The sequence below is a fragment of the Phascolarctos cinereus genome, unplaced genomic scaffold, assembly GCF_003287225.1.
Source record: "Phascolarctos cinereus isolate Bilbo 61053 unplaced genomic scaffold, phaCin_HiC Scaffold_4;HRSCAF=312, whole genome shotgun sequence".
In the NCBI taxonomy this organism is placed as follows: domain Eukaryota; kingdom Metazoa; phylum Chordata; class Mammalia; order Diprotodontia; family Phascolarctidae; genus Phascolarctos; species Phascolarctos cinereus.
The window spans coordinates 249,428,765-249,456,330 of record NW_027555847.1 but is presented as its reverse complement, the minus strand read 5'-3'; the positions used below and the strand labels follow the sequence as shown (position 1 = coordinate 249,456,330).

Genomic DNA, 27,566 nt, shown 5'->3' with positions numbered 1-27,566 from the left:
TTGGCTCCAGGCATCTTCTCTGGCTGCCTCCCATGCCAGGATGCTCTCCCTCTTCAGTTCCAACAATTGACCTCTTTGGCTTCCTTTAAATCCCAACTAAAATCCCAATTTCTACAGGAAGCCTTCCCCAACCCCTCTTAATTCCAGTGCCTTCCTTTTGCTATTTCCTATTTATCCTGTATATATCTTGCTTTGCATTTGTTTGCATGTTTTCTCCCCCAGTAGACTGTAAGGTCCTCGAGGGCAGGGGCCTTCTGTCTGTTTTCGTATTAGGAGCACTTAGCACACAGGCTGCCATACAGTATGCGCTTAATAAAAGTCTGATTGGTGAGAAGTGCAGAGCTCTCGCTAACAGGCTTACCCTGCTGCTTAGCAACAGCCAATTCCATCCCTTCCAGCCCCGCCCCGCCCCCGCCTCTCCTTCGTCTAGCTTCAGTCCTCCTTCGCTCCGCCACATATCCCTGACATGCGCACTAAGAAGCGTAGGAGGGGGCGGGGCGGCGGACTCCTCGGTGGCTCGCGGCCTTTCCCGTACCCAGCTCGCCCCGGCGCGGCGCGCCCAGTGACGTGTAAAGGAAGCGACTCTCGCCTAGGCCCCGGCGATAATCGACGGAGCGCCGGGTCCACCGGCCCAACGGCCATGGCCTCCGTCGGAGTGGTCTCCGGGCGACCGGCGGAGGAGACGCTGCCGCAACCGCAGGAGCCGCCGTTGCAGGAGCAGAAGCCCCTGCCGGCTCCCCAGCCTCCGCCGCAGGCGCAGCAGCAACCATCGCAGCCGCAGCCTCCGGCGTCGGTTACTCTTCAGCCCCCTCCGCTCCCGGGCCTCAAGGAGGAGGAGACCTACTCTTTCCTGCCTTTGGTCCATGACGTCATCAAATGGTAACGTGCTCTCCGCGCGAGCGCCCCTCCCCCTTCCTCTCCCCCCCTCCCCTCCTTTCCCCCCTCCCCTTCTCCCTCTTCTTCCCCCTTCTCCCCCATTCCCAGGATAAACTGCCCAGGGGTGACGTGCCCCTTCGCATCTCCAGTAAGTTCAGTGCATTTGTGCAGTACCCCGAGGATGTGGATCTTTGCAGTGTACATGTTGCCATGGTAAAGAAAGGACATGAACCAATGATGGCTTTGCCTGCCTCGGGTGGCTGCCAGCCGGTGGAAAGAGCGAAGGATCCAAGTCTGAGAGTCCTGCCAGTTAGCAACAGAGTGTCCTCTGTAAAGTGAAGGGGTTGGAATGAGGTGACTTTTAAGGGTTCTTCCAAGCTACAGATCAATACTGCTCTGACCTCTGAGGATCCTTTCAGCTCTTCATCAGTGATCTCCCTTTTGACAGTCAAGCATTTATTAGGCACTTACTGTGTAAGTCAGGTACTGTGCTTAGGCAACAGGCATGTATTAAGTGCTTGCTGTGTCAGCTAGGCATTGTGCTAAGTCAGTCAAGGGCTTATTGTGTAAGCCAGATACTGTCCTAAATTAATTAAGGGTATACTGTGTAAGCCAGGCACTGTGCTAAGTTAACGTTTATATTCTTTAAATTTATTTATTTTTTAGTTTTCAACATTCACGTGCATATGATTTAAGTTACAAATTTTCTCCCCATCCTTCCCCTCCCCCCACCCCAAGACCACTGTGCAATTTGATATACGCTCTATACATTCAAATTAAACCTATTTTCACATTAGTCATGTTGTAAAAAAGAATTAGAACCAATAGGAGAAACCACGAGAAGAAGAAACATAAGTTAACATTTATTAAGCCCTTACTGTGTAAGCCAGGCCCTGTGTGCTGGAACTGAAGATTCAAAGAAAGGCAAAAAAAGTGGTCCCTGCGTTTAAGGAGCTCACATTCTGATGGAGGAGACAGCATGCCAAAAAAACTATGCATACGAGATGTAGAGGTTGTCAGTGGAATATAATTCCAGAGGGAAGGCACTGGTTATGGAGTGACAGGGACTTAAAGACTTAGTGTGATATTTGGGGTCAGGAATTCCTAACCTTTGAAGTTAATGTCATGGGGGACAACAAGCTCTTAGTGCCCCTTCAGAAACTTAATCTAGGCATTGAAATTGACTCAGTATGATAAGCTGTATGTCTTTATGCATTCTGTTAATTAAACTAATGAGGAGAGCAGCAGGGTAGCCTGCCTTCACACAACTAAAAGGAGCCATGAAGTCATGTTGTCCAACCTTTAGCTGAACAGGAATACTGTTCTTTTTTTAAATCTCTCCACAATGTCTGAGCTGTACACAGTTGGTACCACTTGCACATCCACTATCAAATCCCTGACAGATTATTGGAAAGAATTGTTCTTCATGCTCAAAGAGGACCATGACATTAAGGAGTGATACCATGGCATGCAAGTAAATTGAAGTGAGAGAGAGCTGTGCAAAGTCACCAGCCTCACTTTCTCCTCCAGAGCCATCTGGTTCCAGTGGCAAGATACAGATCAGGATGACTGGAGATGGCCCTCATTGGGAATAGTATGTACAAGAAGTTAGAAGACCTAAGAGTTTCTAGTCCGTTATGTGATTGGATAACTTTCCCATTCTGGGCCTGTTTCCTTCTTTGCACAATGAAGGGATTAGATTAGAACTAAAAGAGACCTTAGAGATTATCTAATGTTCTAGGGTTCTGACTTCTCTCTACCTATTCTTGTTCCATTCATTTTTTTACTTCTTTGATCAGTCTCTCCCCACCGCCTCTTCCCTCTGCCAATTCCCAGACACGAATTCTCGGCTCAATACCCTCTCGTTGGGCAGATCATTCAACCTCTCTTTTCTTGTTTTGTTCTCTGACAATCAGAATTGGAAGAATCAGATGAGAATGTAGCATCTTATATTTGTACAGGCTTTCACATCTATTGTTATAATTATTTCTACTAAGAATTTAAGTTTCCCCTCCCCTCCTCTGTACTAGTACCAGACTGGAAAAGGTTGCATAGTATAGTGCAGAGAGCACAGAAGACCTATGTTCTAATCTCAGGTCTATGATTAACTAGTAGAGTGACTTAACTTCACTGGACCTCCATTTCTTTCCCTGTAAAATGAAAGGGTTGGAAAAGGTTCCTTTTAGTTCTAAAATTATGTAATTTTTTCCCCCATTCTTTCCAACCCATCTCCTATTCCCCAAAATCAGCCTAAAACTATCACCAGTCTGGATTTTTGGGGACCTTTTCTTCAAGTAAGCAGTCAGATTTTTCACTGTTACTGTTGCTTATATTGTATCCCCAATCCCATTTCAGTCAAAATGATATTCATGCCTCAAGATCCAGTTCACACAATGGCCTCCTTCACGATGGCTTTCTTGATGATGTCCAGTACTCATATAAATCTATGAGCTAATTAATTTGGTTGTTTCATCTAAGGATTCAGCATATAACTCATCCATGCCTACCCCATGGCCTACAAGTCATTGGCCCCTCTCACATCTTTTTCTTGATACATTTTTTCCCAGTAAATTTCTTGCCATCCTCCACTTTTCCCATCTTTGCATTGAGGTCATTGAGTGTCACCTGGAGATGTTGATTTTAATCTGGAGAATTTTATCAAGTTCTTGTAGAATTTCTTTACTCCATCATCTTCCTTGGTAGATGTTGGTGCATCAGCTGTAGTTATTTCCATGGAAGCCTTTTTGTAAATAGTATCATGAGCACTTCAATACAAGATGGCCAAATGTATTGGGAAATAAATGTGTCTTCTTGCCTTCGGGCTTACAGTAAAACCGATTCTGCCAATCCCTTTATTTGCCTCTTCAAGGTGTATTTGGGAAAAGCATCCTTTTATTTAATTGTAACTTCTTTCTTATTTCTTCTGGTGTTATTTACAATGGGAAGTTTAAGATTAATATAATTCAGTTGTTCCAGGAATATATTGTGATAATTGCCGTTTTAAAAATAGGAATTTTCACATGCCCACTGGTCATTGGACAAGAATCTCACATTTAGAGTATTAACAGTCAAGTTAAAGTTTATGGACGATCTAAAAATTGTGCTCCCTCTGTCCCTTTTTCTAACACATTACCACTATTATTGTAGAAATAAAAGGAAGGCCTCATAGGACTGAGGGCCTTTTTGTATTTTTTTTTTGACTTAAGATTTTTCCATTCCAAAAAATTTATCATGAAGTAGCTGATTCTTAGAAAGCAGACTCAATCTGTTGCTTTTCCAGAATAGAAAACCTGCCTATGCTTACATTTAACCTCTCATGACCTTTGAGAAACCAGGATCCATATACATGCGAAAATGAGGCATTGGAATAGTACTTTGTGTAAAACTTCCTTGATCCAAAAGTGGTGGGTGCTTCACTTGCAAAATGAGGGGCTTTGACTACATAAGTTTCTTCCAACTTTGAGTTTTCTATTGCAAATTATTTCTTGTATTATAAATATTTTATTAGTATGTATCTGTTATCTCCTATACAAGATAATCAGCTCTGTGTATCCCATAACATTGCATTTTGCATATAGCAGATGCTCAATAAACATTTGTTGAGTGAATGAAAAAATTCATGATTAGTTTATACATGCTTTCTTTAGAGAGTACAGAACGAAAAAGGGGTGGGGGGAGGAATCTCATTTCAACATTCTTTTTGAAAATTGAGCTCATTAAGTGGAAATCACACTAGATTTAAAGTCAGAACACCTTATTTCAAATCAGGGCTCTGCTGCATACTACAAGTGTGGCTTTGGGTTGTCACTTAAATTCTCTTGATCTCAGTTCCTTCATCTGTAAAATGTACAATTCTGAAACTGTAATTCTTTTGACTGTAAGGTCGCAGAATCATCAAAGTTGGAAGGGATTTAGAAACCTCTCCCTCTCTCTACAACATCTCTACCAAATGATCATCCAGCATTTGTTTGAGGAAATCAAATGAGAGGAAGCCTCCTCCTCCTGCAGCAGAAAGAGAAATTGGGTAAACTATAAATTAACTCCAAAAGTGGAGGGGGAGGGGGAAGTAAAAAAATCCTGGGCTAAATGAATTCACCAATTTCTACCACGCAATTTATGAGCAAATCCCATACTGTGATCAGTCATTTACAAAAACAAAGAAGGAAGAAATAAACAAATTTGTATTATTGAACAGATTTAGTACTTTATTAAATCTTCCTGCTCATGCTGCTTCCATTCCTGCCTTCTTCCCTACCTCCTCTCCATCTGAAATTTGGGCTTCCTTGCTCTAGGGATTACCATGGCCTCTGGCAGGTGAGCTTTTGCTTTATGTTACCTTGAACCAAGCCTCTACCTCATTTCCTGGCCAACTGATCCAAACCCTACTGCTCCCATGCCCTTTTCCTCCTTTCAGACTCACTTTTATGGAATATCTTAAGATCTCCACTAGAATGTAAGCTCCCTGAGAGCAAGGATTGTTTTCCTTGCTTGTATTTGTGTTCTGTTGCGTAGCACAGTGCCTGACACCTAGTAGGGGCTTAATGAATGCTCCCTCTGTCTTTCTATTTATCCTAATCAAATTACCCAAGAGTGGTGATAGTTTTTATAGGTTAGTAATAACAACAAATTCAGTTGGCATAATAAAAGATCGAGAATAATAAAAAAAAGTAATAAAAACAAGAGGAAGGAAGTGGGCTTGGCATGACTAGATCTTAAACTATACCACAAAGCAATAATTATCAAAATGACCTGGAAATAGATGTTTTAAAACATAGTACTAAATGCATGGAATAGACTAAGCAAAGGCTTACAAACAGAATTGCATAGCAGTTCATAAAATCCAAAAACACAAACTGCCTTGGGAAGGAACTTATTAATTTAACAGGAATTACATGAAAACTTAAAAGCAGATGAGTGAGAAATAGGTTTTAATTGGCATCTTGAATCTTATCAATTCCAATTGGATCTACATATAAGAAGTCACACCATTAAAAAAAATAGAGGAAAATGGAAGGTCATATCTTCTACAGTTATGGATTTTGATTGAGCATCCCAGGTTGGAAATGGAGCAGGTCAAAGCTTTGGTGCCAATGCTGCACTTCCAGCTGGGGCAACTTAGGGATACTCAGGCTTTTTTAAAAAACAAAAAAACAACCTCAAATCTAAAAACTAAAGAAGAAGGAAAAAAGTCATTAAAACCAATCAACACTTGAAAAAAAATTCTCACATTATATGCAGTGTCTCATATCTTTGTATGCCCCACTTTTGCAAAGGAGCAGGGTGAGGTATCTTCTATCTTTTTCTCACGTCAAGTTTGTTCTTTATAATTTTTCAGTCTTTCACTAAGATTGTTTTGTGGTGGTCGTTTTGTTGTAGTTACTGTGAATGTTGTTTTCCTGGCTTTACTTGCCTCGCTTTGCATCAGTTCTTCTAAGTCTAGTATTCATCATGTTTGTCATTTCCTATAGTACTGTAATTTGGTTCACCATTCCCCAATCAGTGGTGGACAGCTACTTTGTTTCCAGTTCTTTGCTACCACAGAAAGTACTGCTATAAATAATTGGTTTATTTAAAAAGGGTGTCTTTTTGTCAGCAACAAATATATGCCCAGCAGTGGAATCTCTAGGGGTATGGACGTTTTAGTTTTGCATAATTCCAAATTGCTTTCCAGAATGGTTGTACCAATTAATGACTCCACCAATAATGCATTAATGTTCTCATCATTTTACAACCACTGCACCATTGACTGTTTCTGCCTTTTCTTATCTTTGCCCATTTGGAAGTACATTTTAAAGTTGTTTAAATTGTTTTTTTCAAAACCTTTAATACTGTCCCAAATTCTAATGAGACCCCAGTTTTAACGTCTAGTTTTGGAATTCTATACTGTGATTTTCCCTGCCTTGTGAATTATTTGCCTCAGTCATGAAAATAAGCCCACTTACTATGACTGATGAAAATGTCTAGAAAAGCGAAGGCCACATAGACATGATTTGATCCAGTTTTGAGAACACCTAGACAGAAAGCTAATCTTGTCCACTGTGCTATTTTAGCAGGACTCCAATGTCATCTTGAGCCAGATGGCTTAAAATTAATCTAAGTATGGTTGGGGTGGGTCAGCAAGATCTTTGCAATCTCAGCGAGATTTGGATCTTTAAAACATGATGTTACTCACCTATTGTGGCTCACACTAGTACCTCATTTAAGCTGAGTGGGCTTGCAGGCCAGCTGGGGGCTGTGCTGGGATTGGGTGCAGGAAGTATGGCTTCATCAGGCCAACCCAGTGTAGTTGATGAGCATTTTGCTCATTAGGGGCTTGTCAGCCTTCCCATAGTACTCTAGAAATACCCCATGTCATTGGCCATTTTGGCTTCTTCAGCCATTTTCCAATAGAGTGACTAGAAAGTACGTATTTGTGGATATCATTTGAGAGAACTCTCAAGTTGTAGTGCTTTTTTTAAAGAAGACTTTATTTTCCTTTTTCTTTTTTTTCTTTATTTTCCTTTAACTTTGGTCTTGCCAGGATTTCAATTTTTTTGTTCCAAAGTAGTCATATTTTAGTAATTTTGACAGTTCTGTGATGTCACTGCTTGAACCTTGTGATTTATCAAAATTCTGGATTTTAGTGATAAGTATCATATATATAAATAATTGGCCCAGTTTCTTAATAAATGCTATTTTCTTTTTTAAAATAATTTTTGTCTTTTATTTTTACATCACCATGGTTTTCCTGAGTGTCTTTCCATTTTTCCCTCCCACATTATCATTCCATATAACAAATATTTTTAGGACAAAAGAAGGAAAAAAATCAACATAACTGATCAATACTTTTAAAAAGTCTGAAAATATGTGCATGCAAAGGGGAAAATTAGAAGTGTTTTCTCATATCTTTTCTTTTTAATAATTTTGCAACATTTACTTTGATTTGTGGGTGTGTGTTTGTGGTTATTCTTTCTGTTTACATTGTTGTAGTCGTATATATTGTTTTCTTGGCTCTGCTTCACTTAGCATCAGTTCATGTAGGTCTTTCCGTGCTTCTCTGTATTTATTACATTTTTTCGTAGTAATATTCCATTATATTCATGTGCCACAATTTATTTAGCTATCCCCCATTCAATGGAAATCTACTTTGTTTTCAGTTCTCTGCTACCACAAAAAAAAAGACTGCTATAAATATTTTAGTATATTGGAGACGTTTTTCTTATCTATGGCTCCTTGGGGTATAAACCCAGTAATGGAATTTCTGGTTTAAAGGGCATGGACATTTTAGTCACTTTATTTGCATAATTCTAAATTGTTTTCCAAAATGGTTGTACCAATTCAGAGCTTTACCCACAATGTACCAGTTTGCCTTTCTTCCTATAACCCCTCCAGCATTGATTATTGTCATATTTTGTCATTTTTGCCAATTTCCAGGGTGTGAGGTGAAATCTCTGGGTTGTTTTGATTTGCATTTTTCTTTATTATTAGTGATCTGGAATATTCTTTCATGTGGTTGTTAATAGTTTGCAATTCTTTTGAGAGAACTGTTCATATCCTTTGATCACTTATCAATCTATTATCTATCAGGAAACGGCTTTTGGTTTATGCACACACACATACATACACATACATTTTCTATTTCTTGGATATCAAACCCTTATTAGAGAAATTTACTACAAAGATTTTTTTTTCTATTCAGTTACTTCTTTTTATCCTAGGTAAATAAAATTGTCTGTGCAGAAGCTTTTCAGTTGCATGTAATCAGTTATCTGTTTTATCTTTTGTAATTGCCTCTATCCATTGTTTGGTTAAGAATTCACCTTGTACCTATAGTTGTGAGATATATGATATGTTTCTCTTCTAATTATAATCTGAGCTTTAATATTAAGATCATTTATCCATTTGGAATGTATTGTAGAACATAGTATAAGGTGTGGGTCTATGTCTAATTTCTGCCAAAGTGCTTTCCAGTTTTCCCAGAGGTTCTTACCAAGTAGGGCATTCTTCTGTAAGTAATTTATGTTTTATGCTTTATGGAATGCTGGTTTATTGAGTTCCATTGTTTTTGATTCCCCCCATCTAGTTATATTGATTTCCCTTTTGTTTTTTTTTAACCAATAACAGATTATTTTAATAAATGCTGCTTTATAGTATAGTTTGAGGTCTGGAATTGCTATTCCTCTTTTGTCCCTACCTCTATTCATAATTTCCCTTTATATTCTAGATCTTTTGTTTTTCCAAATGAATTTTATTATTTTTTTCAGGTTCTATGAACTATTCCTTTGATAATTTGATCAGTATAGCATTAAAAGTCCAAGTTAACTTTGATAGTATTGTCAGTTTTACCATACTGGCCTGGGTTCACTCAGCCATGAGCACTGAATATTCCTCTAGCTTTTTAAAATTCTTTATTGCTTTTTTTTTTTGCCTTTTTTTTTTTTTGGTAAGGCAGTTGGGGTTAAGTGACTTGCCCGAAATCACACAGCTAGTAAGTGTCAAGTGTTTGGTCTGAGGCCAGATTTGAACTCAGGTCCTCCTGACTTCAGGGCTGGTGCTCTATCCCTTGTGCCACCTAGCTGCCCCTTCTTTATTGCTTTAAGAATTACTTTATAACCGAATCTTTACAAGTCTTTTGTTTGCTTTAATAGATTGATCCTCAGGTTCTTTATGAATTTTGTAGTTATTTGGAATGAAATTTCCCTTTCTGTTACTGCCTTTTGGATTTTGTTATTCTTTTATAGAAAGGCAGTTGATTTTGAGGATTTATTTTGTAGCTTTCAACTTTGCTGAAGCTGTTGTCTCAATCAATATCTTTGCTCATTCCCATCAGCAAATCCTATCTTTATGCCATTAGTTTTTTTCTACCAGATTGGCTTTTGAGGATGAAAAAAGTATCTCATAAGAGAACTAATATAACAAATACAGTTCTAATTGTCAAATGAGTAGCTATGTTTTCTATCTTCCTTTTGGAGCATATTGGGGTGATGCTAAGGTGCTCTTGACTGTGGCCTTATTTATTCTTCCTATTATTCTTGACCCCCATATGTTCTACTAATCTTTTTTTCTAGAGGTAAGGTTATGACTAACCTTGAACACAAAAGCCCAGGCCCACCTAAAGGCTGCTTCTTTTGTTCATTTTTGAGGATTGGGAGCTATTTGAAAAGTTTTTTTTTTTTAGGTCTGTTTGAGTGTTTCAAAGTAGTCCTAGATTAGAAGGGACCCCACTGAGTGTGAGGCATTTCCTGAATATAGTATTTTTCTCACCCTAAGAGCTCTGTGCTGTTTTGACTCTACAAAAATACTCTGCCTATTGGGGCTGATTTCAGTGGACGTGAACACTTCTCTGCACACTGTTTGACCTTTCAGTTCAGCGCCTCTCTTTATAAGACAATTTCATATCAATTGTTATTATCTTTAGACCTGTTTTACTTTATTTGAAACATTTCTGTGGCCTAAGAAATGGGGTGACCGTGGAGATTGGGGAACTTAGAGTCATATGAGTGTCTTTAATAAGTAATTAGTAATCAAGTTAGTAATAATTTAGCCAGTTTTTTATATTTTCAAACCTAATTAAACCATCTTGTTCTTTGGGCTAAAAAAGAGCATAATTTGTGTTGCAGATTAATTTTAGTTAAATCTTTTTTTGGTTATATCGTACTAGATAGCTTTTCTTTCATTACTTTTTAGTCTTAACTAAATGGCTACACGGCCCAATAGATAGAGTGGTGGGCCTGGAATCAGGAAGACCACAGTTCAATCCAGCCACGGATACTCACTAGTTATGTGATCTTGGGCAAGTCGCTTAACTTCTGTTTACCTTAATGCACTGGGTAAGGAAATGGCAAACCACTCCACTCTTTGCCAAAAAAAACCCCACATAGGGTCATGAAGAGTCAGATACAACTAAATGACTGTACAGTAACAAACAAATGATAATGATGTAGTCAGCAGGGATAGTTTGAGTTCACTTGTGGATCTGGGTTGAGATTACTTCTTTTTTTTAAAAAAATTTATTTAAAATTCTCCCTATTTAGTTATCTTCAAAATTATTTGTATATAGATACCAGTTGCCCTTTTCCTGGAATTTATCGTAAAATGTATTATTGGTTGGTTATTTAAATTGAGTACAGCAGATTGAAGGTAGTAGTTAAATGGTTAGACGACTCTTGGTTCCTAAAATAAAAGCCCTATTCTTGTACTGATATAGACAATTAATAAATAGTTAATAGTCAGTGGCAGTTATTGTTGACTTAGAGGGAAGTAATATGCTACCTTTGGAAAAAAACTACCCTGCCTGCGTAAGCTCAGGAAAAATGAATAATAAAATGAATTAGAACCATCTGGTCTGAAATGTCCCCACTAGGAAAAAAATTTTATTTTAAAAAATGATAATTAACAAATTTGCCCCTTTTCTGCCTCAGTGGCCTAATTTTAGAACAGCTTATTGAATTAACTGTTAGTTTTCATTGAATCAGCTGCTTGTTTTCAAAAGCTTATCCACACATTCTTTTTTTTTTTTTCCTAATGCATAAGAGCCGCTTGTTAGGCAACTGCATTGATCTAGGTGAGTTGTAATAAAGATAGTATAGAGTAGGCTACAATGAAGCCATTAATGATTTCTCTTATTGCCGAACAGAATCTTTTCTTAGTCCTCATCCTTTTTTTAACCTCCGTTCTTCATTTGACATTGCTGACCATGCTCTCTTCATGAATACTTTCTTTTCTCTAGGTTTATGTGATTTTACTCTCTTGATTTTTCTCCTACCTGTCTGACCACTTCTCATTCTCATTTGAGATAATAAGTTAATGTGTAAAGTACTTAGCCGAGCTTAAAGTGCTATGTAATGCTAGCTCTGATCTGCTAGGTGGATCATCACTCAAATTACTGCCCCCTCAACTGTGGGTATTCCCCAGAGCTTTGAGGTGGACCTCTTATTTTTTCTCAATTCTTTCTCATGTGGTGACTTTATCAACTTACATAGGTTGAATGATCATCTCAATGCAGATAACAGGCAGCTAAGAGTCAAAGTAAAGTGCTGAACCTGAAGTCAGAAAGACCTGAGCTCAAATCAAGCCTTAGACACTAGCTGTGTGACCCAGGGTAAATCACTCTTAGTTTCTTCCTCTAAACTTGGGATAATAACAGTGCCTACTTGGTTGTAAAGATCAAATGAGATCATATTTGTAAAGCACCTTACAAACCTTAAAGCCCTAGGTAAACACTATCTATTGTTACTAATATTATCCATATTCCAGCTTCAGTAGTATGTCATTAATTGTCTATTGGGCATTTCACGTTGAATGTCCTGAAGGTATCTCAAATTCATCATGTCCATCATAAAACTCATATTGCCCTCCAAACCCACTCCTCTTCCAAACTTGAATAAGTAAATGAAAAAGCATTTATTAAGCACTTACTTGTGCCAAGCACTGTGCTAAACACTGGGGGTACAAATGCAAAAATCATGACCACCCCTTTCCTTAGCAGCTTACATTCTAATGGGGGTGGGAGGGAGAGACAATACTTAAAGAGGAATGGTAGTCAGAGACGGGTATTGTAGTTTATAAAATTAAAAGTGTGCTGAGTGGAGCTATAGGGCAGTAATAATGGCAGTATTGATTTGATTATAATTCTACAACTGGAAAGGAGGGTAGGGAGAGGACAGTGCAGGTTACATGTTTAATGGCTAGGCAGCTGGTAAGAGATGGCAAAGGAGTAAAGTGAGGCACAGTTGGAACTGTGAGCCACATGAGGCACTCACTGTTTTAGACAAAGGGGGCCAGAATAGGGAATTTTGGAGATGAAAGGCTTAAATCTTCCAGGGCATGGGCTCTGGTATAGTTGGTAAGGTGTTTGGTGAGGAGGTGGCCTGTTTCTGTGGAAGGCACTACCCCTCTCACTCTTTCACCTTTCTAACCTTAATGTTGTCCCTGACTCGTCACTCCTCCCTCTCCTTCTCCTCACATAACCAACCACATCTTACTGATTCTACTTGCCACAACATTTCTTTTTTTTCTGACTGCTTCTTTTACTCAGAGCTACCACTTTAGTCCAGGCCCTCATCCCCTCTCACTTAGACCATTTCAGTGGCTACCTTAGTCTCCCTGCCTCAAGTCTCTCCCCACTCCGATTCATCCTTCCATAGGTGTCAGTATTTTTCTTTATTGTTAGACCACGTCACTCATCAGTAAATTCCAGTGACTCCCTATTGCCTCTAGGATAAAATATATATTACTCTTCTTCCCCATCCTGTCCTTTCAGCCTCATTATATATTACTGCTGTCCCCTCACTCTGCAGTCCAGCTAAACTGATTTTTTTCTTTGTTTCTCACACTCCATCTCTCATCTTTGCCATGCCCTCCCCAGTGACACCCCCACTTAGAATGTACTCTTTTCTCGTGTCAGCTTCATAGAAGTCCTCTCTTCTTTCACCACCTTTGACATGAGGCCTTCCCTGATCTTCCAGTTGTTAATGCACTCCCTCCCTAACTACCTTGTATTGATTCTGTATATGTGTACATGCTGTCTTCCCTGATAGAATGTAGGTTTTTTGAGAGTAGGGATTTTAGCCTAGATAATGCCTAGCACGTGGTAGGCACCTAAACTCTTGTTGTTTGATTGATTGCTAGATGAAGTAAATAAAGTATTTAAAAGGGAACTTGGTCTAAAGCCAGGAAGGGGAGTTCAGCTGACTTTATTAGGTGAGTTTATTCAGTAATAAGAGAAACCTTATTCTTATTGAAAATATCCAAATAGTAGAATTGATTTTTTTTTGGGTTAGGCAGTGGAGTTAAGTGACTTGCCCAGGGTCACACAGCTAGTAAGCGTTATGTGTCTGAGGCCAGATTTGAACTCAGGTCCTCCTGAATCCAGGGCTGGTGCTCTATCCACTGCGCCACATAGCTGCCCCTCCAATTGATTTTTTAAAAGCAGATAATCATTCTTGGAACAACAAGCCTTTATGGTAACAAAACCTCAATCTTTCAGCTTTTAGCCATTGCTAGCTTGTTAAAATCTCACGGTTGAGGGGGATGGGAATATTGGTATCTATAAAGTGTCCTAAATTGAAGCAGATTCCGTATTTTAGCTAACTTTGCTATTTATCAGTTGCTGTGTATATTTAGTTCAACCCCACATGGGGTTGGAGACACAATATATCCTTGTTCCTGGCCATCAGTGCTAACCTTTGGTTTCTGCCTTCTGCAGTATGGACAAAGACAGTGTTGACATGCACCAGGAGTTGACTGCTCTCAAGACCAAGTTCCAGGAGATGCGAAAGGTGATTAGCACTATGCCGGGTATCAATTCGAGTCCAGAACAGCAACAGCAGCAGCTGCAGAGTCTGCGGGAGCAAGTCAGAACCAAAAATGAACTTTTGCAAAAATATAAGAGTCTCTGTATGTTTGAAATCCCCAAAGAATAAAGCAGGCATGTTACAGTGACAAAAGTGACAAAAACTGGACCAGAGAAGCCAAGATTACATTTTCTTCTTCCCTCCCCTGCCCCTTTGTGTGGTTCTGTATGGAACCCATCGACTCATTCTCCAGAGCAGCTCTTTTCATACTTCTTTGTTGGCTGTGCTCAGTGGTTAGGTCACTGTGGCTGGTTGGAGGCATGCATACAAGCATTTTCTGGTGTGAATTAAAGGCCTACTAGTGGAAGTGAGTGGTATACTTTCATGGGGGCTGAAACTATATGGCTGCCTCCTGGGAAGTAACCATCTGTCACATTTTCTGGTTCTGACAGAAGTACTGGAGGACACAGTGGGAAAGAGGGCATTCTTTACTTTCTCCTTCCATCCCACACTCCCTTCTCCTTGGTTGTGTTCAGTGTGTACGAGGTACATACTGTTCCTATTTATGGAAGTTTCATGAAACTTTCACATAGAATTAATTGGCCAAATTACTCTTCATGCTGCTTGGGTTTAATGTGATTAATGGGTGGCTCTGTGAGAATGAATATAATTTTGAATGCATGGAGGCACCACAGAGAGGATTTTTTTTGTTCATAGCAGTGTCAGAGCCCTAAATAGCTTGTTTTCTTTCTGTTTGAGCCAGTAAAGATAGCAGTGTCAGTGGGGGTGTCAGTCAGTGAACCTATGAGGCAGTTACTGAAGCCCTCATGTCGTCCAGGTCTTGCTATGCCTACACATTCTTGCTACTCAGTTAGATTGTCCCCTGCTGTCTTCAATTAGCACATTTGGCCACACTTTTAGTGCCAGAGTAAACAATTTGCCAGGATGGCCAAATCAGCTCTAATTATCCTTTGGGATGGAGAGAGCAGGTGGTTCTGTATTGCATAAGCAGAACGTTTTTTTGGATGAGAAAGTCCTCTCCCTGATCCTTGCCCCCTTTGATGTTCAGATTCAAATGTTATTCTGGGGGAAAAAATCATTAATTTTTTTTTTTTGCTGGTCTCCTGTGATTGACTGTTAACCAACACATTTAATTCAAAGGCTCATCTAAATGGCAGTTCTGATTACTCCCATCTTTGGGTGTGGGACAGTCCTGTGAATATGCTCAGGCACTGTAGTTACATATCTGGGTTCTGCTTTTCAAATATTTGTCAAGTGCCTTCATGTTTTCCCTGTCCTGCCTCTGATTTCTGAGGGTGACCCCTTCAATTTTGTTCTGACTTCCTTGGCCGTTAAATCAGCATTGAAGTTGCTTCCCTGCCTCTTACAGACAAGCAAATTAAAATTATTTAGGGCAGGGGTTTGGGTTTCTAACCTCTGCTAATCCAGTCAAGTGCCTGGTAGGCTGCTGTGTACCTACTGCTTGCTGGGAAGTGTTCTTTGAGATCTTTTTGGAAGAGGTTCAGTCTGAAAAATTCCTGTCTTCAGCAAGTTGAACTCCAGTCATCTATTTACTGCATTATGGGGAGCCAAGAGCTCACCCACAGTAGCTAGAATGAGTCTGGTATAATAAGGCAGCAGGGAACAGTGCAGTGTAGGAGGCAAAATAGTTCTTAGTTGCTTTCCACAAAGCAGGGAGCTATGAATTTAACTTGGTTATCAGGGGAATGAAAGGCCATTTAGACTAGTTCTACTTTGTGACCTATCGCTAATTGAATCCTTTAGGGATTGATAGAGGAACTAAATCTGTGATTTCATTGGTATAGGAAACAACTGGCTGAGGAAGTACCCTGAAACCTCCACTACACGGCAGAACCTTTTCTGAAACTTAAGTCTTAGAGAAGTGCCAAGTGCACCAGGAGGTTAAATGATTTGCCCAGGGTCACACCGTGTGTGTAAGAGGGGGAACCTGAACCAGCCTGTTCTGGCTCTGAGGCAGTCTCTCTATCCCCTATGTCACATATTACCTCTCAACCAAATCCATGATTTCCTGGAAATTTTATAGTGATTAATTTGTGGGCCTAATCTAAAGCTCTGGCAGAATACCCTGAAAGGAGCTCTATGTCATATTCATTTGAATCAGGACTTGCTTGAGCTGGCTACATTAGGCCACTGCTACTTTTATTGTCTGTATCTGTGAATACCCATTTCTGGGGTTAATTAAAAATGCCTGGTATTGATGACTTTTTTAAGCTTGTAATTAACTTAATGTATCAAAAGCTTGTGTCTTTTGCTATATGCTCTCTCTCTTTCTCCCTCTCTCTCTCCCTCCCTCTCCTTCTGTCTTTAGGTTTTGTAAGGTAGGTACGGAGGCCTTGATAGTGCCTCTTTTGAATGTTTTCCACTTGGGAACACAATGATGTTATTAAACTTGAGCTTTTACAGCCCAGAAATTGGTAAATGTAAAAAATTGGGGTTTGACTCATTGCTTTGTTGATTATCTAGACTTAAAGTGTTGGAGAAAATGTCAGTAATGTAGATTAACCTGAAAAGTGTCTTGTTTCTTGAGAGGTGGTTATTAAACATTTACCAACACACTCGTGTTTATAGGATAGTAATGTTTGTCACATAGTAGCACCTTAATGAGTATGAACTGAAACCTCCACTACTTCCTATTCTTCCTCTGTATCCCACCATAACTGTATGATTTTTGCATATATAGAGGATCTAAGTCTCAACACTTTTGCTGCTTCTCATTTGCTTGAAAACCTTGGGCTCATTAAATACTTGTTGAATCACCTAGGTTGGACATCTGTGCCTTTGTGAACTTCTGTCCATTTCTGCTTTATGCAAAAGAAAGTTTTCATTGACCTGTCATGAGAACCAAAGAAATGACTCGGCTGAACTCATGTAGTGTTGGAACCATAAAAAGTCAGAAAGGAAAGAATGATATTGGAAAATATTAAGATCTTAGAATTTAAAGCTCAAAGCAATTTTAGAGAGGTTATTTAATCCAGCCCCATCAGAGGAAGAAACAGGGGCCCAGGAAACTTGAGTACCTTGTCCAAGGTCATAAATAAGTAATGGGCACTGCGAACTAGTTTGAAAGTGAATTTAAAAAAAACCCTTTGATAAGGCATTTAACTTAAATAGGTAGAGATTAAATGTGAAGGGACAGGGAAGGATAATTGTTTGGTTATAAGGTGTTGAAATCCTTCCATTTTTCCTAGCGCTCTCTATGGTCTTCTTACATATGGAAATGTTACCACAAATAGGCCTTGTGCCACTTTTGATTCTTTTGAATTTTTGCCTTTTAATTATTATCTGTAGCTTTTTTTGAGGGCAGTTCTCTTTTTGTTAAAAATGCTGATGTTATTTTCAGAATGCCAAAACTTTATAAGTGAGTTCTGGCAAAAGTCATAACGCTGGCTCGAGATTTAAATTCCACAGCAATGGAAAAGTTTCCTCTACTCTTCCACCCCCATCATTTAAAAAAAGAAGGCGGCGGCAAAGCAAGTTTTTCATTTTTAATGACTTTATTTTGCTAAAAAAAGTTAATAACCATAACATTTTCACACATACAGTATAAACACTTAAAAAAGATTTTGTTCATGTCCATGACAACATATCTACTATAAAGTGCGAGGTTTTTTTCCCTTTTTTCCACTGAAAACACATGTAAACACAGTTAGCTTTTGTTGGGTTGCCTGGGTTTTTTGACCCTCAACCACATCCCAGGTTTGATACCAAGGGAAAGAGGATCTTAGCCAGATGCTTGTGGCAGTTCAGGAGTCTTGTATTAGAAACTACCTCCTGTTTTTTGGTATTCTGGCAAAATAGTTGACAAGTTGCATACTTCCAGACCACTACCCCCACCCCATTCACATTTCTGTCCTTTCCTAGGACCCCCTATGATGGGCATTCCCCCCCCTTCCCCAACATGGCTTTGATGGGGCTCTCCAGTTTAAGTCATTTCCTTCCTTCTCCCAAATTTCAAGTGCTCCAAAGGAAGAGCACCAGTAGTCCTCCATGAGGGTGGGGAAGGTCAGATGGTAAGTACCCCTAGGGAAGCTGACTTGGAGGGCAGATGCCAGCCTGGAGCCCATGCCACCGGGGTTAGGGTCAGCCAGAACATCTTACTTTTTTCTTAAACAAAAAAAAATCTTTTTTGTTTTAGTTATTAGCTTAGTAAAAGGAGTGGGTGGCTCCTAGCTGATGACACAGCGCTCTTTGTCCTTGGCCTGGCTACCTCCAATGGCTTTTTCCCGGATGTACATGAGGTCACTGTGGACACTGGGCCTTCGGGCAAAGGGAGCCAGGATACCATAGGCCTCTCCTGACCCACCTCCACTACCCTCTTTCAAGAGTTTCTTGTTCTTCAGAGCCTTCTTGTGCAATATGTCACAGTACTGTATTGAGACCTTTCGGTGGAGGTCTGGGCTCATTTCACTGGGCAGTTTGGCCATGGTGAAGAGGGCCTGGAACATCTGGTCCAGGCTGCTGTTCTTCTTTGCAGAGATTTCAAAGTAGGCACAGTGCTGAGGGTCATCTCCAACCAGCTGTTCTATCTCCCTGGGCTCCACCTCTCTGTAAAAATCCCTGTCCCCTTTGTTGCCACAGATGACCAGGGGCACTTCAATGTTCTGCTTGGTCTTGTTCTTCAGGCAAGACTTCGTGTCTAGAATCTGCTGCTTAAGGCGTTGTACCTCTTCGAAGGAGTCTCGGTTATCCAGGCTGAAGACCAGGATAAAGACATCTCCTGCAAGAGAGAGGGAAGAAAGATACAGAAATGGTTAGTCGACTGAGCAAACCAGCAACAACTTTAACTGAGCTGGGGGGTGCGGGTGCGGTGAAGGTACTTCCTACTCTTTCTAGGGTGACTGCAACAGAAGGTCACAGATCTTATAGGGGCATAGGGGAAGGAAAGGGACGGGCGAACAGAAGCCTAACCCCCAAGATTACTACACATCACACCCAAGTTTTGGAGAATAATTATGTCTTTGGGGAAGGGCGAACTAAGTTTAGACTCGGAGGTCTGCCAACTGCTTCTTGTGGAAAGGGCAGGACAGGACAGAGATGCTTAAGTTGAGGAGAACGGGTGCTGCCTGTTCTGCTAAGGGGGACGGTTAAGGTGGAGGAGAGGCAGGAGCCAAGTGTACCTGTGAGGATGGAGAGGCGCCGAATAGCAGGAAAGGGGTGGTTGCCCGATGTGTCGAGGATGTCCAGCTGATAGACTTCCCCGCGGATGGAGTAGAACTTTCGGTGGAAGTCCTCAATCGTGGGCGTGTAAGTGTCCTCGAAGCGGCCCGTTAGGAAGCGCGACACGATGGCTGTCTTGCCCACCTTGGAAGAGCCCAGGATGACCATCCGGTAGCAGTTTTTGGCCGGGATGTTCAGCTCCGACTCGCTGGGGCACATCTTCTTGATCATCGCCGCCAGTTTCATTTGTAGCAGGAGATGGGAAGGGAAGAGCGAGAAAGTGAGGGACTTGAGAGGGGAAAGGCTGGCAGGTCCCGGACACCAGGAGCGGAGAGGGGCGCAGAGGCAGAGAGGGCTGCAGGTGAGCGCAACCGAACGCTGGGAAAGAGATTTGTCAGGCTCGGCTGGGGTCGGCTATTAAGCAAAGAGCTCGACTCTGCTTCCTTCGCTGTCGTCGCCTCCTTTATATAGAGATCCAGGGGCGGCCGCCACGCCCTCCCAGCATCTGTGCGTCAAGCCCGGGCTGGCCTCCTCGGGCTTGTGAGTGCTGGGGGGCGGGGGGTCGGGGCGGACAGGGCTGGGCTTGGCGGGGACCTGGCTCCCGGGAATAGCTGCTGTCCTTTTCCCTTAGTTTTAATTAACTGGCTCCTCTCTCAGTCCGACCTCCGGGGCCCTGGGAGGGGGAAACTGAGTCCCAGTTTCAATCCAGGCAGGGTCCACTTCTTTGCCCTCCTGGATTGCGTTGAGTTCACTCAATACAGGCGGGGGTCGTGGTGGGAGGAACCGAAGGAAATGGATTCTGGGGTAAAGGGGAGGCGATGTGCCAGAGGGGCACAGAGGTCAGGTTCCTAAGGTGAAGGGGGGTGACGTGTCAGGTACGTGCAGAGGGGCAAGGCCCTAGTGTGTGTGTACGGGAAGGGCGGAGAGGGGAAAGGTTCTGGGAGTATGGGATGGAGTGGAAGGGGAACTCGGGAGTGGGGAGTTTCCCTTCTCCGGCTGCCTTAGTGTAGGGGGCCAAATAGCATTTTGGCTTCTCTTTGCTCCTAAGAAGGGGTCTGAACCCAGAGAGATTTGGGGGTCTGGGACCCTTCTTATTTTTTTTTTTTTGAAAGTCCCTCGGGCTGATGAGTGGGAGTGAAAAGCCCTGAAAGTTCAACTTTGAGCTACTACAGAGAGGCCCAGCCTCCTCTTTCCCGTCCCGGGATCCCGTCCAGCCTTGGCCAGTGGCTTTGGGTTTTTTTTTTCTCTTTCCTTTTCTGTTTTTATTTCTTCATATTTTTGGCTACAGCACCAGGCAACCAGGTTGGAGTGGAGCACGGGGGAGCTGAGGTGTGGGAGCAGCCCCTGGGCTGGGACTGAGGCTCGGTTGTGGAGCTATGTGGACACGGTCCGCTAGGAGGCGGCAGAAGGCTGCGGACCCTAGAAGCAACGGGCTTCTCTAACCTGAGAGTTACGTTACTGAGCCTTGTCCCGAGGTGCCAGTTAACTAGCGGTTGGGAGTTCTCCAGAGCCAGAGGATTTAGGTTGGACCCAGCACTAAGTATCCTTTGCTTTCTTTGCTTTCTTCTGCTCTGTGGGAGGCAGAGGGGCTTCTTGACCCCAGGAGACACAGAGCAAAAAAAATTAACAAAAATGAAAAAACCAACACAGAGGGGAGAATTGTGGCCCGGAGTGATGCTAAGGAAGATTCTGCACTTCCAGCCAAGACAGCTGCGACAAGTGCAGGTCACTAGCTGGCCCTGCCTCACCCACTGAGACCTTTTGCCTCTCTCCTTCCAACTCACCATTTAGCTTGTTATTCACTGCCCTCCATATTTCTTTGCTTTTCTACTTGAGTATCCCTTTGCATTGCATGAAATATCGTCCTCACCTCTCTGCCTATTCAAATCCGACCCCTTCAAGGCTCAGTTCAAGCCCAGACTCCTGAAGCCTTCCAGCTTGATTACCCTCAGCTCACAGATCCCTCTCTTCTGTGAGCTCCTCCTATAGGATTTACTGTTGCTCTAGCACATTTGGGGCACTTAATTATATTATGTCTTTTAATTTTTTTTTGAGTAATAGCTAGCAGTTATATAGCTTTAAAGTTCGGAAAGCTTGTCTACATCGCATAACATTTAACAATAAGGAACGAGCGTTGGGCCCAGAGGGGCTAAGGTACTTCACCGATTATTCCCTGTTCTGTACCCAAAGGTGTGGTCTGGAGGCCTGGGGAGCCTGGCCTCTAATGAGAGGAGTAAGGTAGACAGGATCCTTACTCTTATACTCTTTAAGCTCCAACTCCAGCACAAAGTGGGGAATTTGGCTCATATCCAGAGTTTCTCAAAGGGAAACAGTAACAGGGCATACAGTGCACAAGAAGAACCAGGTATGGGATAGTAATTTATTCCAACATACTAAAGAAATGCTAAGCATACTAGATTCACAGAGCAGCCTTAATAAATCAACTTAAAATAAGATTTAGTGATTTATAATTCTGGTTATAATCTCCCGGGAGGCTGACAGTCAAACCTCGTCAGAACATAAAGCAATTTGCAGGACTGCTAATTAGGCATGTTACATTTCCTCTCAGCTCTGCCGTATCCAAACAAGTCCTGGTAAGTGTCTGCTGGTAAAATGGCCCTCTTCTTTGTGACAGCCGTCTCCAAGTGAACTAGAATAGTTGCTAGAGAATCCTCCCGTGACAACATTTAGCTCCAAACCCAGTGGACCCAGGACCTCTAGGTCTTTACAATTCACTAGATTGCCTCCAAGGCTGGACTTCTCAACCTAGAGATCTTTCACCCCAAACCAGGAAAGGACAAGCACAAAAGAGGCAGTCCAAACTCAGGTTCAGCTTTGTCTAGGAAGAATATATACTTTATTTTATTTTTTGGTGAGGCAGTTGGGGTTAAGTGACTTGCCTAGGGTCACACAGCTAGTTAGATATTGAGTGTCTGAGGCCGAATTTGAACTCAGGTCCTCTGGACTCCAAGGCCAGAGCTCTATCCATTGGACCACCTCGATGCCTCGAACATATACTTTAAATGCTATGTCTCTATAGCTTCCTGAAGTCAGTGGTCAGGGTAGGGGCAGGCTCCTCCTTCCCCCTCCTCTTGGGGAGCAGCTCAAAACAGACCTCACATAATGGATTACTAGAAAGGAAAAGAGGGCTGAGGGAGGAATTGCTCTCTTTTAGATATTCACTTCTCCCTCCAAAGTCAATTAGGGGACTTGTTCAGTGATTGTTAAAGTGCTTAACATATTGCCTGGCATGATGATGATGATGATGATGATGATGATTTCAAAGTCAGTGAGTCACACATGGCATAAAACAGGCCCTGAAGCTCCCATGTGGTTACCCAGAGCCAGGAGCAGCAACTCTGAGCATTCTACATGGGACGGTCCCTGCAGACCCATTCAACCTCATCACACATTAACTCATTTGAGCCTCAAGTTGTAGAAGAGATTCCTTCTGTGTATGGGTTGTACAATGTGGCCTCCAGGTCACCTCCAACTTCAAATTCTGTGATTATTATTCCCATTTTGCAGTTAAGGAAACTGAGGCAGGCAGGTTAATTGACTTGCCCAAGGTAGCACAACTAGTAAGTGTCAGAGGCAGGATTTGAACCCAAGTCTTCCTGACTCCAGGTCCAGCAGTCTAACCCCAGGATGCCTCTGACTGTTTCACTGGATGTTTCTCTTTTCCCAGCTACGTAGTAAACTCACTATGTAGAAGTAAACTCAGAAGACAGGAAACCCTGTCTTCTACTTCTGTTGTACTCCCAGTGCCCAGCATGAGATTTAATCTGTATGGTTTTTTAAAATCAAATTAAAGTGAAAAGGTATTAGGCAGCTAGGTAGCCTAGTGGATAGAGCACTAGGCCTGGAGTCAGGAAGACTCATCTTCCTGAGTTCAAATCTAGTCTCAGACACTTACTAGCTGCATGACCTTGGGCAAGTCACTTAACCCTGTTTGCCTCAGTTTCCTCATCTGTAAAATGAGCTGGAGAAGGAAATGGCAAACCACTCCAGCATCTTTACCAAGAAAACCCCAAATGAGGTCCTGAAGAATTAAACACAACTGAAAAACGACTGAACAAGAAAGGTCGTTGTCCATGAGCAAGTTCCCCATATCCTTTTCTAATTAGCCTTCCTGCAGATTATAATTCTAGAGCCCAGGGCTGCACTGAGCCAGGTCTTTGAGGTTACTACTGATATTCCACCAGCTGCTCTCTTGGGGTTTGTAATATGATGAAGTCTGTACATTGAGGCCTCAGTTAATCATTATGACCTTCCCCTGCCCTTTCACCTCTTGAATGTACTCCTCATGTATTTATTCTTTTTGTGTCAGAGTTACCTTCTTGTGGGGCATCTTACCCTTCTAGTCTATAAGATCTTCTAGGACTAGGTTCCACCTCAGATACCTGCTTCCATTGGGATTTAATCTCTCTCATCCTTTGTTGTCAATAAAATAGGAATTAGAAAACAAAACAAAACACTGTAGGACCTGCCTTGCAAGGGGGTTGTGGAGCTTAAATAAGATAATATACATATAAAGCACTTTGCAAACCTTAAAGAGATATCTGTCAGCTGTTTAAACCTTGTGTCTCCCCAGTGCTTAGGGGGAAAGGAACAAGCATTTATTAAACACCTGCTATGTTCCAAGCATTTTATTTATTTATTTTTATTTAGAATTTTATTTTTCCCCAGTTACATGTAAAAAAAACAATTTTAGCATTAGTTTTTAAAATTTTGAGTTCCAAATTCTCTCCCTTCCTCCCTCCCTCCCCCAACTCCCCCCCCCGCCATTGAGAAGGCAAGTAATTCAATATATGTTATACATATGTAGTCATGTTGTGAAAGAGAAGGCAAAACACTTCCATAACAGTCATGTTGTGAAAGACTAACCATATTTCCCTCTATCCTATCCCATACCCCATTTATTCTGTTCTCTTCTTTCACCCTGGCCCTCCTCAAAAGTGTGTGCTTCTGATTACCTCTTCTTCCAATCTGCCCTCCCTTCTATCTACCCCCCTTTTCTTATCCCCTTCCTCCCTCCTTTCCTATAGGGTAAGATAGATTTCTATACCCCAATTGAATGTGTATGTTTTCAAGCATTTTAAAATATCATCTCATTCAATCTTCATAACAACTCTGTGAGGTAAGTGTTATTTTCAACCCCATTTTACAGTTAAGGAAACTGAGGCAAACAAGTTAAGTGACTTGCCCAGGCTCATATAGCTAGTAAGTGTCTGAGACCAGATTTGAACTCAGGTCTTTCTGACCCCAGGCCTGGCACTCTATCCATTTTACCACTTAGCTACCGTTCCTCTCTGTAACTCCTATATACAATCACTGGCCAAGTCTTAGCAATTCTACCTCCATAAGAGGTAGCTCTCCCATCTGGTCCTTTCTCTCCACTTACACTGCCGTTACCTTAGTTCAGGGGCTCATCACTTCTCTCCTTGTCTCCTAATCTGTCTCTGTTCCTTTTGTCTCTCCTCCCTCTAATCCATCCTTCATACAGTTGCTGGAACAAGATTCCTAAGTCTGAGCACATCACTCTCTATTTTTAAAATCCTTAAGTAATTCTAAGATAAAATACAAATTCTTGCTATGGTATTTAAAACTCTCTACAATAAGGCCCGAACCAACTTCCCCAGCCTTATTTCACATTACTCTTCTTACATTTCATATTCCAGCCAAACTGGACTACAGACTCAAATTCCTTCCTTGGCTCTTGGCATTGATTCTGATTTGTAACAAACTGAAGCTCTTGCCACCCAGGAATGTACTCAACCCCTTATCACTGCCTTTCAGATTCTTTATCTTCCAACAAAGCTCAGCTCATAATTCCTGTAAGGTGGGCAATGTGAAAGATTAACGCTGAGCCCAGCGCCCCTAAGAAATCCACAGGCTAAGACTTAAAAGGGTACCAATATTGATGTCAAGGATCAGTAAAACCAAAGGAAAGCACCAGTGAATGCAGTCCAGGGCTGCACAAGAAAATAGCAGGAGCATGCAGAAGGGAAGCATAAAGCCACTATCATATCTGATAAACAAGGCCTGAAATCAGTGGAATCTTGGCCCTAGTCTTTTGGAGAAACAGCATTGTGCAAAAATCATATGCTGCCATGTCATTGTGCAAGGACACATAGATGAATCAGCCCTAGGCAGTGCATCTGTGCATCTTCCAGGAGGCCTGAAGCCAGGGCCACGGCCACATCAGGGGACATAGCCAGCTGCCAGTAGAAGTCTGCCTAGGGAAACAGAGAGGGGGACAGTGCCTTCCAGGAGACCTAAAACTAGTGTGATCTCTAATATTTGGTAGCTTTCCCAGAGGATCAAGGAGACAGAGCCAAGGATCATGAGCCAGAGTAAGAGGTGCCTTGGGGCCCTCCAGAAGGCACAAAACCATCAGTGGTTATTAGTATCACGTTGTGGCCTGTCAAGACTCCAGCAGGGTTCAAAGCCAACTTGCATTTGGTGGTTGTGCAAGGAAAAGGTGACAAAATCAGGAAAGAGGCCAGCATTTGTATTGGGGTGCCAGGAGGCCAAGGCAGAGGTCAGCAGTTGCAACAGAGAGTGGGGCATGGTCCTAGCTCTGGAACTGAGTTCTCCTGTGTTGGACCAGGACTGCAGAAAAGGGTGGAGCAAGGCAGCTGCAACAGCCAGACTGAAGTAGAGATAGCATCAGACTAACTGCCCACCTCAGCAAGATATACGGGGTAGGTCAGAAACTGGCCCGGGCACAAAGTTCCGGTCCAGGAATTGAAGCTAGAGTCATGAGAGGACAGAAGAAAACTCTGAATGCAATGAAAGAGTGCTATAAATTAAAGTAACTCAAGAGATAAGCCTGAAAGAGAGTAGTTCCACTATAAGTATAATCAAAACATCAAAGAAAGGAATTGTGACATGGCCACAAAGAGTCCAAGAGTATATGAAGGAAGTGAAGCTAGAGATAAAAAATGACATTAGAACTCTCAAGTTTAAAGAAAAAATAGAATAAAAAAACTTAGAATGGAAAGTAGAAAACACCAGTTTTGAAGTAGTGAGCTCCCTGAAAAACAGAATGGAGCACAAAACCCAGTGATTCCATGAGACAATAATAAATATTAGGACAAAATCGAAAGACTGAAAAATTAGAACACGTGAGTTATTCATCATCAGAAACAACTAATGTGGGGAATAGGTAAAGGAGAAATCGTTTAACAAAATCAGATTGCCTGAAAAGAATGACCAAACAAAAAACATAGATACCGTATCTCAAGAAATTATAAAACTATCCAGATCTATGAGAACCAAAGGCAAAGTGAAAATAAAAAGAATGTACCAGTTACCTCCTGAAAGAAACCACAAATCGGAAGCCACTAGGAATGTCACAACCAAAATCCAGAGTTTCCAGGTCAAAGAAGAAATACTATAATCAGTAAAAGAGTTTAGATATGAAGGAATCAACAGTTAGGATCACCTAAGATTATGCTGCAATTACTTTAAAGGAGAGGAAATCTTGGAATATATTTCAAAAGGCAAAAGAAAAATGGTTTACAGCATAAATAACTTACCTTGCAAAACTGAATATAATCCTATAAGGGGGAAAAGTCCCTTTAATAAAATTAAGGACTTTAAAGTCCTTTATCAGCATTTCCAGTGAAATGGCTAGAGGAAGGTAGAATCTTTGAAATGCAAATATGAGAGAAACTTAGAAAGGAACTATAATTTGAGCATTTGGAAGTGAAAATAGATTTAAAAAATGGTAAATGCTCACATTATAATAGGAGAAGAAATTCTGTCTTCAGAATCCCACTGTCTTCAAAGAGTCACAGAGAGAGTAAAGACAGATAAGCACAGACCCTGAGGATGATCTTGCTCTGTTTTGTTGGTTTTAAGAAAAGAAAGAAAAGGGTAGGGAGAAAAGAATACACTGGGGCAGAGATGGGGAACCTGTGTGAAGTTTGGGATTCAGTCACAGAGCTGCACTTAAGGACCTAGAGGGCCACATGTGGTCTTGGGGCTGCAGGTTCCCCACCCCTGCATTAGGGACAAATGGAAAAGAGGAAGAAACTTGCTATTTCTCATAATTGGCCTGAGCCAGAAGAAGGGTATAGAAACATGAAGGAGGGGGTGAATGTGTGGGCATCTCATGAACCTCACTCTTATCTGAACTAAGTAAGGGAGAGTTGAATACATATTCCCTCTCTCCCTTTCTCCCTCCCTTCCTTCTTTCCTTCCTTCCTC

General features: G+C 41.6%; 2 protein-coding genes across 2 annotated transcripts; one reads left to right on the top strand and one right to left on the bottom strand.

Moving 5' to 3' along the window:
* The first annotated feature begins 443 nt into the window (after nucleotides 1-443).
* On the top strand, nucleotides 444-16,959 carry MED9 (mediator complex subunit 9). The gene is made up of 2 exons (XM_020967386.2): nucleotides 444-879; nucleotides 14,063-16,959. Exons 1-2 carry the CDS (start codon nucleotides 467-469, stop codon nucleotides 14,277-14,279), a joined length of 630 nt encoding a protein of 209 aa, XP_020823045.1. The 5' UTR covers nucleotides 444-466; the 3' UTR covers nucleotides 14,280-16,959.
* Nucleotides 16,960-17,667: 708 nt separating this feature from the next.
* RASD1 (ras related dexamethasone induced 1) lies at nucleotides 17,668-19,809 on the bottom strand. The gene is made up of 2 exons (XM_020967393.2): nucleotides 19,310-19,809; nucleotides 17,668-18,909 (listed from the first exon to the last, which is right to left on the bottom strand). Exons 1-2 carry the CDS (start codon nucleotides 19,593-19,595, stop codon nucleotides 18,359-18,361), a joined length of 837 nt encoding a protein of 278 aa, XP_020823052.1. The 5' UTR covers nucleotides 19,596-19,809; the 3' UTR covers nucleotides 17,668-18,358.
* Nucleotides 19,810-27,566: the final 7,757 nt, after the last annotated feature.